The sequence below is a fragment of the Lactuca saligna genome, chromosome 4 (genome assembly GCF_052625555.1).
Source record: "Lactuca saligna cultivar CGN05327 chromosome 4, ASM5262555v1, whole genome shotgun sequence".
Taxonomy (NCBI): domain Eukaryota; kingdom Viridiplantae; phylum Streptophyta; class Magnoliopsida; order Asterales; family Asteraceae; genus Lactuca; species Lactuca saligna.
The window spans coordinates 30947133-30960075 of NC_136420.1; the positions used below are offsets into that span (position 1 = coordinate 30947133).

The following is a 12943-nucleotide window of genomic DNA, read 5'->3' on the forward strand; positions in this document are numbered from 1 at the left end:
TTGGCTGGGGTAACCATGGTCGCCCGCCATGGTGGTTTTATGGCGGTGATGATGAAAATCGGACCGAAGAAAGAATAGATGAAGAAATTGATGGATGGAACGACTTACTTGGACAATTGGACCAATTCGACACCACTCGTTACTTCTCCCTCCCTCACAAACGACCTTCCACCTAAGCACTCCTTTTTCCGATCACAACCCCCTTCGTTCCCTCTTCTTTTATTATTCCTTCTTTTGGCTGTGATGTATGTGAAACAAACTAGTTTTAATCCTACTAACTTAAACACAAAGACAAATACACGAAAGGCAGTGTACCTATCGTTTAGCAGTTTAGTTCAGGTAAGTAGGGTATCGAACACATGGAACGGTAATAATTAAATTAAATACTAATATTATCTAATTACGACAATTAATAAAAGAGGGGGTTTTCTAGTTTTGCAAGACTAGAAACTTAAACAATCAATTTAACACTCAAACAAAGACAATTAACAACTAAGAAGAACAAGAAAATGACAACTAGATTCAATGGATCAATATGTCAATGGTTACCGATTCCTAATGTGATTGGGTTCATATTCACTATTACCAATCCTTTAGTAGACAAGTTAATTCAAACAGTGGCCAGTTAATTAAACTAACAAGTTTCCTAGTTTTCAGTTCGTATCAAGTAAGACTTGTAATAATAGCTAATCAAATTTGTTCAATTTAATCAACTCATATGTGGTTGTTCATCACACATGCCCACACATTTATTTACATATTTTCTAGTTAACCCGACTTTCATGTCCAGTATTCCTAGGCATACAATCTTGTGTTCACAAAACTATATGATTCAAGCAATCAAGAAGATGTTCATGCAACTCAATAACTTACTCATTAACGGAAAATATTTATCATCAATACATAAGGATCTTTAACAAGCTTAACAAGATGAATAACCAAATCAATATTAATCTAACCATTCAATTAATCCATGTTCATAAGATTATCTCATCCAAACATAAGTATAAAGCTTTTAGCTCATATCTACAACAAGTAATAGCCCAAACTCAAAATCTAATGATTCAAACATGTTTCAAAACAAATATTAAGAAAAGAAGAATAATTAATTGCCTTTGATCTCTTCTAAATTGTCTCTTAGGTTGAAATCTCGAAAATTGAAGCTCCAAGAACCTTTCTGATCTTCAATAATCGTAGCTATTTTTTAAGACTAACTGGACGAGTTTTTTTTTTCAATAATCTGCATATACAATGTGTATGACAAGGCATCTTCGAATCGGGAACATTCTGACCAACTCGTCGAGTCCGTTTGGAATCAATATTTTCACAAAACACAAAAGTCGTCCGAAATTGTGTTTAATTTTCAGAACATTTTGAATCTCGTCAATCGGAGTTATGGTTCATGAGATATGGCCAAAACACTGACGATGGGTCAAGTTGTCCAACAACATCCTTCTTTCTTCAAAATCCAAGATTCAAGCTTTCAATTGCTAAATCCACTTCATTTTCCATCTGAGACTGTCATTGTTGCTGAAAAATGAAATTCTAAACTAATTAAGCATATTTTGTTAATTAAATGAGACAAAAACAACATAAAGTATTAAGATAATGTATAAATTTTATAACCAAATATGTTCATAATCAAGAAAAAAAAAAAAAAAAAAAAAAAAAAAAAAAAAAAAAAAAAAAGATATTGGCATGTAGGGCTAGACTTGATTCAAATACGCATGCATTGGATGGGATAGGCTGCAAAAAAAAGAAAAAGAAAAAAGAAATGAGCCAAAGCTTTAATCTCGATCCAAATTCCAAAGAGCCTTTATTTTAGATTTTACCTTTTTCAGCCCCCAACTTTCCATACTGACACTTTCTACACTAAAAATAAAATTTCTTTCCAAATGGCAGTTTTAAGTTTTGCCACTTCCAACCCTTATCTAAATAATATCTTTCATTATCTTTATTATTATTTTTATTTATTTTTATTCTTTATTATCTTTATTTATTATTTAGTCATTTATAATTTGTCAAATGCCTTTTATTCGTTATATTCACCGATATATTTTTATACTTAATTATAAAGTTATTCATATTAATTAATGTTCATTTCCTAAATTACTAATGAGAATTCGGTCGTGACAATCTAGGACCAATTTTGTATATGTTGGGATGTAGAAGGACTAAAAATAAGTTATTCTAGGTTTTCAACCAAGTTAAGGACCATTTATGAAAAGATTTTAAAAAGAAGGACCAAAAATATATTTTTCCCAAACTTGTAGGGATGTGTCACATCTTCGACGCTAGCGGCTAGGCATAATATAACAACATTTTTTCCAGCTTTTTTTCTCATTCTTCTTCATGGTTCTTCCCCAATCAATTAACAAGATCCTCTCACATCTTGCATTTAGAGTAGTTTTCTTCCCATTTTCTCCTAAATTCATATTAGGAATTTGTAGGATTTTAAAATTTTCATACTTGAATTGTAGTGTTCTTATGATATTGTAGTTAGACAAAACTTCAAAAATGGTCTCTGTGGTCTCTAAAAATATCAAGTTTAGTCCCTAAATTCAAAAAACCTTACAGATGGTCCCTGTGGTTTCAAAACTTTTAACAAATGGTCCTTCCGCCTAACTCCGTCAGCTTTCTACCGTTAAGTGAGGAACATTTTCATCATTTCAATACACATGGACCATTTATAAGGTTTTCTCTATTTAAAAAAAAAAAGAAAAAAAAATAATTATTTAATTAAAGGGCCCCACCTCTCTCTCTCTCTCCATAACACCAAGAACACATACATACACACTCCAAATTTGTACGGTTCTTATAAAACTCACAAAAGAAACAAACTCATAAATCTGAAAACCATCTCTGGAATTAAAAAAAAAAAATAAAACCTAATTTGGAACACCAAAAAAACACAGATAAATCGAAACCTAATTTGGAACCCCCAAAATCTTTAGATTCATTGATTCTTTCGATTCCTTTAATCAACGTATCTCTCAAGAGCCCAACAATTTTTTATGTTTTCATTTTGGTAGTTTCTTAAATCACCCGAGTTCCAACAAGTTTCCATCTCTAGGGTTTGGTTTATCAAATCTTGATGACCTTCGATCTGGGTTTCTCTTCAGTAGAGCAAGAAACAAATTCCGTAAAGAAGATGAAGGAAAGCTTAATTGCATCGCTAATGAAGTCTGGCGCCTCCCCTCTCCGCCCTCCGTCGTTCAAAGAAGACACCTACCACCACCAGAATCTCAAACACAAGCATAAAAGAAAGCACTCATAGACCCCAAAGACATGCTCTATTCCACCTCCAATTTCCAAGAATCCATGGGGGTAATCCCTCTCACTATGACATCGGAATCAGAAAAGTGTATGTGTTGTCCTTGTGAAATTCCTCAAAGCAATAGAATTCAAGGTCTAATAGACGTTCAAAATGCTCCTCAAGTGTCTTTCATGGCAGAAAGACTTTGGAACCAACTCCATTGTTGATGAAGATTTAGGGTTTAAAGAACTTGAAGGCGTCATCACCTATATTAATGGACTCAATAGAGAAGGTCACCCCGTGTGCTACAATGCTTAGGGCATCTTTAAAAACCATGAAATGAGGTTGAAGAAGAGTCGTATTTATACGCTAATCGAAGCATATTTGGTGCATAATTCTTGTTGGAGATAAAAGCACGAAGCTCTAGACGAGCTTTATCAATATGTTTGAGGTATTCGATGTCTACCACAGACATCGCCATTGATGAATTGCACACAGTCAAGATGAAAGTGTGTGTGTTCGTGAACTAGGGAAGAGTAGGCCACTGGTCTACAGATATAGAATTAGATAATAGATAGGCTAAAATTAGGAGCCAAAGACAAACTGGGTTCCTGTGTGGTCGACCTCACGACAATCGAAAATCAAGGTCAGTCAACGTCTTTTGACCAAGAGCTTATCGTTTGACTGGGTATACGGTGGGGGGGGAGAGAGAGAGAGAGAGAGAGAGAGAGAGAGAGAGAGAGAGAGAGAGAGAGAGAGAGAGAGAAAGAAAGAGAGAGAGAGAGAGAGAGAGAGAGAGAGAGAGAGAGAGAGAAAGAGGTGGGGCCTTTTAATTAAATAATTATTATTATTATTTGTTTTTTTAAATAGAGAAAACCTCATAAATGGTCCTTGTGTATTTAAATGACGAAAATGCCCCTCACTTAACGGTAGAAAGCTGACGGAGTTAGGCGGAAGGACCATTTGTTAAAAGTTTTGAAACCACAGGGACCATCTGTGAGGTTTTTTGAACTTATGGACTAAACTTGATGTTTTCGGAAACCACAGGGACCATTTTTGAAGTTTTGTCTTGTAGTTATGATTCCATTCCTAGGTCCATCTCTAAGCTCCAATTAACCAATAGTTGTGAGTTTTGGAAGTTTGGACGTGCTTGGTGTGTTTTCTTGTGAAATTCGAATTTATAATTTAGATTGAGGTTTCTTGATTTTTTGTATTCACCTAATGTATTTGGATCGATAACCATTACTAGAATTTGCAAACCATACTTTCATTTGGGTTTAAATAATTTTTGGTCATAATTAGACTTTTCTAACCGAAGGGGTTCTATATCTAAAATCCCACATAATATATTTGTAAGAATTATAACAATTTAGTATTGTATAGAATCTAGCATCCCATACTGTTATATCCTTATTATCTATGCATAATATTAATTAAATACTTTTTAAGTTCCTCATAAGGGATTACATATTTCCTAATTTCATATTAATCTAGTTTGTTATAATATTAATGATATTTACGAACTTTGTTATGATATTAGTCACATTTAATTTTTTAACAATCAGCGAATTGGCAATTTACGGTCCCCAATTAATCTCCGTCTAATCGATTAATCTCTTAATCCTAATCCACCGGCTAACTAACGTCGAATGTTTTTTACAACATTGATAACAACATATACCATTACTTCAAACAAACATACAAAAGTTACTTAATACTATTCTATAACTAATGTTTTCTCAAACGGACCAAAATGCCCATTTAACACATGATAAAAATCTAAAATACATATACATGGTGGATGGTTTGTGAATAAAGAAGAATAATGTATGAACTATTATTTATGTAAAGTGGATGATTACTTGCGGAAAGTGCCATCATACGAAAGTCTATAAACCAAATTTACAAACATAAGAAACTTTTGTGGCCAAAACTTGAAATAAGATATTTTTGTGGCAAAGTGGGTGATTAGGGGTGGAAAATGCCAACATACGAAAGTTTAGAAACCAAATTTGCAAACATAGAAAAGATTTATAGCCAAAGTTTAAAATGACAAACTTTTGTGTCCAAATTCTCAAACTACTAAAAGAAAGTTTGTGGCCAAATCTAAAACCACAAAAGTGTATTATTCATTAGAAGTTCATCTTATATATATATATATATATATATATATATATATATATATATATATATATATATATATATATATATATATATATATATATATATATATAAAGTAATTAGTAAGAGAGAGCATTTCTTCAACAAAGTTCAAACTTAGAGATATAACTAGAGTGATCTTACCCCACTTTGTGGGAGAGACTAAACTTGTCTAAATACGAAAGTATAGGAACCAAATATGCTAATATATAAAATTCTTATGGTTGAAATGTGAAACTCAAAAAGTCTATGGATCAAATATGACAATATACAAAAGTATAGGGACCGAACTTCCAAATATACAAGTCTTGTGGATTAAGTATAAAACCCAAAAAGTCTTACTTTGCCGTCGTAATCCATAAAATTTATGTTAGGCACAAACTATTTTTGTAATTTTTTAAACACATTAAACGATTTTATAAAAAAATATTTGTACATTGACATTTTATGTAAATTATAACTTTTATAATTTATTTTCTATATAGGGAGTAAACTGCTTACCTACAAAAGTCTTAAACACATAGATCGTTTTTATAAAAAAAGTTTGAACAATGAACATAAACTTATTCCGATAAATTTCTTAATTTATTTTTTATAGAAAGGATGTATAAAACGGCGAAAATTTGACCCTCAGAACATATGTTATAATTTATAGACAAAAAGCACAAACTAATTATATATTATTATTTTACAATCTTATCTATGAAATATATTATATTATGAAAAATAAAATGGTGAATAAATCATAAATGTATGTATAGCCAAAACCAAAGAAAGTCCGTTTTGGGCGGAGAATTCAATCTGTGAGCATCATAGATTTCATCGACACCCCTCCCCTCTTTCTTCTTTACTTGTACTACTTCATTGCTCTCACACTCTCTCGCTCAACCGCTACGCCTAATTCTTGAATTTTTGCCTGCCTCTCGATAATTTCGGAGTGAGTTGCCTTCTTACATATACACTCTTCATTCCTTCTTAATTTTGATTCCGATTTCCTCTCTAACAAGTTGGATCTTACTTTCAAGTGTAGTTGCTTGCTCATCGCTATTACAAATCTATAAATGCTGTATTCATGTTCTTGTCGATACAATCCTGATCTTGTCTGTTCCTTTTGCAGCGCTTGATATACGACATGGATTCCGCCGCCATGACATTTTGCAGTAAACCAATCACCTCCCCTCCGGTATGCTCAGCCACTCTCCTTTTTTGCAATCCAGCTCTTTGGTAGCTACATGTATTCAAAATTGTATCACTGTCTGTATGCTTTCGAATACCGGGATGTTAGATAAGTATTATAATCGTATGGGATAGTTTTATCTTTTATTTCGGTGGATTCAATGTGTGCCGTGTGGTCACTGTGCGTGTAAATCAACGAGGCTGATGGTTGATGCAAGCGTTCTGTGGTAGTAATTTGATGAATATCGGCCTTGGATTGCAAATTTCTTTTCTAGATGCTATTGGAATTACTTTGGCTATGCATGAGTGTTTTTTTTTAAATGATGTTCAAAAACTGCTTTGATTAATGGTGTAGGTTGAGATTTCTATCTCATGTCGTCATTTATAGTTCCATTTCGATATATTTCAATGAAAAAAAACTGATATACTATGTGTGAAGATTGCTAAATGAACATGTTCTGAACAACAATCAATGTGCTATATTTCATGTCTGCTAGCCCTAACCCTAACCCTAGCCCCCAAATTCTATTTTTCATTGATATGTATATGTAATATATTCCTGATTAGAACTGTTTGATGCTAGGGTTTATTCATTGGGAGGTCTAGTGGAATCAAGAGCTCCCAGTGTAGCTTCTTGGTGGGAAACAAGTTGAACTTTCCTAGACAAAGAGTTCAAGCTTCTCAAAAAGCTCGTAAATCAGGGAAACATGAAGGAGCACTTGGTGCCACTTGTCGTGCTGAAAAGATCCTGATAGCAAACAGAGGGGAAATTGCAGTGAGAGTGATTAGAACTGCTCATGAGATGGGGATTCCCTGTGTTGCAGTCTACTCCACCATAGATAAGGATGCACTTCATGTGAAACTAGCTGATGAGTCAGTTTGCATAGGGGAAGCTCCCAGTAGTCAATCGTAAGTCAACGTAACCTATCTTAATTCTTTCTCACATTGAAAAATTGGAAACTTTAATTCTCAGTTTTTTGATGATCAGGTACTTGTTGATACCCAATGTCCTGTCAGCTGCTATCAGTCATGGATGTACAATGTTGCATCCTGGTTATGGTTTCCTTGCTGAGAATGCTGTTTTTGTTGAGATGTGTAGAGGACATGGAATCAACTTCATTGGCCCAAATGTAAGTAACTTATTACTATTACTATTTTTATTATCTAGAGTGTTGTTTAATATGTGCTATAATTAATGCCTGTTTGCAGCCTGACAGCATTCGTGTGATGGGGGACAAAGCAACTGCTAGAGATACCATGAAGAATGCTGGTGTTCCATGTGTACCTGGAGGTGAAGGTCTATTACAGGTATTTTGATTCATATACATCATTACAACATTGAATTTCTTGATGCCAAAATATCAACTTTTTGTTGTGTTTTGATTCTTATAAAAATAATAATAGAGCACAGAGGAAGGCATCAAGCTTGCTGATGAGATTGGATACCCTGTCATGATTAAGGCCACAGCAGGTGGTGGTGGTCGTGGAATGCGTCTTGCAAAAGAACGCGATGAATTTGTAAAATTGTTGCAGGTATTATAAAATTTACAGTTAACTGTTTTATGCACATTTTTCCTTTTTTGTTCAGTTTATAATTTCATAAAGAGACATTTTTGCAGGATTTATGAATTTGAATCCTGAAGCCAATTTTTAAATCTCTTTGTTTGTTTGTATTTTTCTCTTAAACAGCAAGCCCAGAGTGAGGCTGCAGCTGCATTTGGAAATGACGGTGTTTATTTGGAGAAATACATCCAAAATCCAAGGCACATTGAGTTCCAGGTCATTGTTCTTTTTCTTTTTTTGTCATAGTGAAATGACCATTTTGCCCCTACCGAGATGTTGAGTTTCTAACTGCAGCAACATGGTTATTTCAGGTTCTTGCAGATAAATATGGGAATGTTGTTCACTTTGGAGAGCGTGACTGCAGTATTCAGGTATATATATATATATATATATTCTACAATCGGTTATTTTGCTTACTTCTTGTTATATATAAGTTGTAAAAATGACGGTTTTGCCCTTTGCAGAGGAGGAACCAGAAGTTGCTTGAAGAAGCACCGTCGCCTGCATTAACCCCAGAGCTAAGGAAAGCGATGGGTGATGCAGCAGTTGCTGCAGCAGCATCAATTGGGTACATTGGTGTTGGTACTGTAGAGTTTCTTTTGGATGAAAGAGGTCAATTTTACTTCATGGAAATGAACACCAGAATCCAGGTTAGTTAAAAAAAAAAAAAACAAACCAACAAATTATTATAAACTCCTTTTTATTATATATAAATGTTGTGATCCTTTGTTTTTTTTTTTAATATTAAAAAAAGGTTGAGCATCCAGTGACCGAAATGATATCTTCAGTGGACTTAATAGAGGAGCAAATCCGTGTTGCTATGGGTGAAAAACTCCGTATGACACAGGTATGTATTTAATTTTCCTCATCTTTTTAGTCTTTATGTACCAAAAATATTTATTTTATATTGAATTATTATTACAGGATGATATTGTGCTTAGAGGACACTCCATCGAATGCCGTATCAATGCAGAAGATGCTTTCAAGAATTTCAGACCAGGACCAGGTTCTACTTTTATATTTTTTTGGTTGATACATATGTTTTTTTTAATAAAAAAATATTTTGTTGATTAATTCATTTGTTTAACATCAGGGAGAATTACATCTTACTTGCCATCTGGAGGTCCATTTGTGAGAATGGATAGTCATGTTTATACCGATTATGTTGTTCCACCAAGCTATGATTCTCTACTTGGAAAGGTTTGTAATATTTTTTCAACACCAAATAGCAACCTATTATGGATTCAAATATTAAGGGAATTGCTCATATTAGTAGTATTTATATTTTTAGTGTTTAATTTAAGTGTCAACATTGAATTATTTTTTAGCTTATCGTATGGGCCCCAACAAGAGAAAAGGCAATTGAGCGCATGAAGAGGGCTCTTAATGATACCATTATCACAGGTAATATAAATAAACACTTTCGTTACAAACATTAATTTTTATTATTTTTATTTTTTTGGTTTTCTCAAAAGATTTGTTTTTTTTAATAAGTTGATCTTTAATCATCAGGTGTTCCAACTACAATCGAGTACCACAAGCTAATTCTTGAAATCGAAGTAGGCAACTTGTCTCATGTTTTTTTTTCCCTAAAATCTTGATATGGTAATTAATTTAATTATTAATTTTTTTATTCTCTATGTTTCAGGACTTCAAAAATGGAAAAGTTGATACTGCTTTTATTCCAAAGCACGAGGAGGAATTAGCCGAGGTAAGAGTGAACACAAATTTGAATTTATATTTGAGTTAGTTTTATTTAATAAATGTTGCACAAACACACATTTGGATTTATATTTGAATCAAGTATTTAATTTATGTTGAACAAAACACAATTTGAATCTATTTATATAAGGTGGATAAATTTGGATTTTTAAGTTACTAATCAAGAGGCATTAAATTGCTGATTATGTGTTTTTGATATGATTATGGTTGCAGCCACAGAAGTTGGTTACCTCATCTTCTGCTAAAGAAGTCGCAAATGCTGTAGCTTAAAAGACTTATTTCATCACTTGGTATTTTTCTGTATGCAAAAAAAAAAAAATGTTAGCTTTTTTGTCTGGAAAATAACTTTTAACCTGTGCTTTCCCTTTGATTTTTTGAGATTGAATGAGTTTAATTCACAAATTATCAAACTCGTATCCAATTAGATGACAGTTCAATAAAAAAACTTTTTTGAACGTCCTCATTTGGTTTAAATGATCTCCCTTGTTTTGTTGGAAACATTGCACTTCTTCTAAAGTGCTTACAAATGCAATAATTACAAAGGAAAGAAATGAAACTAAAATACATTTAAAATAGACATATTAAACTGCATTGTGTGTGTATGTGTGTTGTAGACAGAGTAAACTAGAAATTAACTATTCAGAAATATTAACAGAAATTAATTAATACAAAAGGCTTATTATGCTTAGTTGCAAAAGCGTAATGTGTGGCTACATACATATGCACTCGTAAAATTTTGCGACTTGTGTCCACATACATGTTGGTAGGAGATTATGAACTACATATTTAATAATTTATATTTTTCAATGCTAACACAAGAAATATTAACAAAAACATCCAATAAGGTTTTGAATTATTATATGTTGATTTTAGTTATGTATATTTTTTTTTCTTTTAAAGTTTAATCATCAACTTCACTAAAACACGAAAGACCAAAATATTTATTTCCTACAACCAGAACTGGGCCACAATACATCAGTCCCAAAGACTCGAAGAGTATCACATGGCAGATATATATCTGACCAGTTAGCAATAAGCTCATCACAGAAGAGTGAAACTACATCCAGAAAAAATAATTTAACACCACCATAATAACACCATTCATTATAACATTACTAGACTCGAATCTAGCGTCTTACTTGTCCAAATCTCCAAATATCACATCCGATCCAATCCGAACCAACAAGATATCATATTAAGAATAACCCGCCCAAAAAAAAAAAAACTATATTCATTTTTTCACAGAATTTTATCAATTCTCTATCGGTTTTCAAAATTTAACGTGAAACGAGCTTTGGTATCCTCAAAAGTTGTTGGGACATAGTTTGAAACCCTTCATGATGAATTCATAAAAAAATAAAAAATATAATATATACTTGCTTTATATTACACAATATTATTTTATGAGATGAAGTCTAGCAATATGTTCCTTTTGACTTTAACCATCTTCCAGCCAATCAAAAAGGTCTAAAAGTAATCAAGATACTCATAAGTTGCTAAGAAACTCACTAACAATTTTCGATGAAAATTTTTGAATACAGTTTAAAAAGTTTTCAATTTGCATGGAAAATTCAAAATAAAAGTTTTTCTGTATTTTTAATTAAAAAAATTTGAAATGATGATTATATCCTTTACTTTCTTTTTTATTGTTTTCTTTATTTTTTAAATACTATTTTAATTTAAAAAAGAAAATAAAATCTCTCTCTCTCTCTCTCTCTCTCTCTCTCTCTCTCTCTCTCTCTCTCTCTCTCTCTCTCTCTCTCTCTCTCTCTCTCAAACACAAACACAAACACAAACACAAACACACACACACACATTTGTTCTGCTTCATTTTGAAGTTGTCTTATTTATTTATATTTACTTATCATCCATCTAGAATATGTATAGTCCGTCTTCCTCATTTTCGTTCTTTAGGGTCTCGTCTGTACACTACTTCCTGCAGCAGGATTTTTCTGCAAAAATAAATAAATAAATAAATAATAAAAATAAAAATAAAAAATCATTCGAGGTTTTCATCTAAGGTTTTACACCTGCACAATTTCTCTACGATGGCGGCGGAGAAGCTTAAGGATTTAGGTCACCCGATTGATGTTGCTTTACTTGATGCCACTGTTGCTGCTTTCTATGGCACCGAATCTAAAGATGAGGTTTGTCGCAATTTCTTATCCCCTTACCCCTTACTTCTTTAAAACTCGACCAAGAATGTGATGCCCGTAAACACTTTGCACTAGTTTACATATTTGGGGTTAATTGTTGACTATTTGACCATCATACATTCAACTCTATGTTGTTACAACAACACGTCCATCCCACTTTGATGATACTTATTCCCCTCTATCAAATATGTTACAACAACATGAAAAGAGATCGCAACTAGAAGAACAATGTTTGACTGAAAAGTCAAAATCGGACTTTAATTAGAACGAAATCTTCATTTTTGATTGGTGATTTTGGAATTTTTATTTTTATCGAACCTGTGGTGGAGTTGGTCGGAATCCATACAACAAGAACGCAATGTTGGTGGTAGGAGTAATGAAGTAGTGGTGGTGGTGGTGAGTTTGTGGACCTATTGTTGGTGGTATGTATTGTAAGAATCATCAAATAAAACCCGGGTGATAAGTAATGGGAAAAGTTAGGGTTCTAGCAAACATGGAAGAAGATGAAGTCTTCCATTCACAAACGAATTGGGTTCATCAGATTTGTATTGGGGAAGAAGAAGAAGTAGGTTGGGGGTTTGACTTTTCTTTTTTACTGACGAGAGAGAGATAGAGAGAGTGTGTTATTTTATTTTCTTTTTTAAATTAAAATAGTATTTAAAAAATAAAAAAAATAATAAAAAAGAAAGTGAAAGGGTATACCTGTCATTTTAAGTTTTTTTGGATTAAAAACACAGAAAAACCTTGATTTTGAACGTTCCATACAAGTCGAAAACTATTTGGACCCTATCCAAGTTTTTTGCAAAACCACAAGGACTAAATTTGCAGTTGTCTATTACAAATCTTATTTTTCTTATTACGATGTGGTTTATTTGGTTGTATTTTTTTTGTTTTGATGTTATTTATTTAA

General features: G+C 32.7%; 1 protein-coding gene across 2 annotated transcripts; it reads left to right on the forward strand.

Annotated features, from left to right (window-relative positions):
* The first annotated feature begins 6212 nt into the window (after window positions 1–6212).
* On the forward strand, window positions 6213–10351 carry LOC145041483 (biotin carboxylase 2, chloroplastic). 2 transcript variants are annotated; one of them, XM_078989584.1, is made up of 16 exons: window positions 6213–6353; window positions 6534–6599; window positions 7176–7501; window positions 7581–7722; window positions 7802–7900; window positions 7997–8125; window positions 8282–8371; window positions 8467–8526; window positions 8620–8805; window positions 8910–9002; window positions 9080–9161; window positions 9249–9355; window positions 9484–9559; window positions 9668–9714; window positions 9804–9866; window positions 10091–10351. In XM_078989584.1, the coding sequence occupies exons 2-16, from the start codon at window positions 6549–6551 to the stop codon at window positions 10145–10147; spliced, it is 1608 nt and encodes a 535-aa protein (XP_078845710.1). In that variant the 5' UTR covers window positions 6213–6353; window positions 6534–6548; the 3' UTR covers window positions 10148–10351. The 2 variants fall into 2 exon arrangements, with proteins under 2 accessions (XP_078845710.1, XP_078845711.1); XM_078989585.1 differs by lacking the exon at window positions 6213–6353 and adding an exon at window positions 6435–6442.
* The last annotated feature ends 2592 nt before the right edge of the window (window positions 10352–12943 follow it).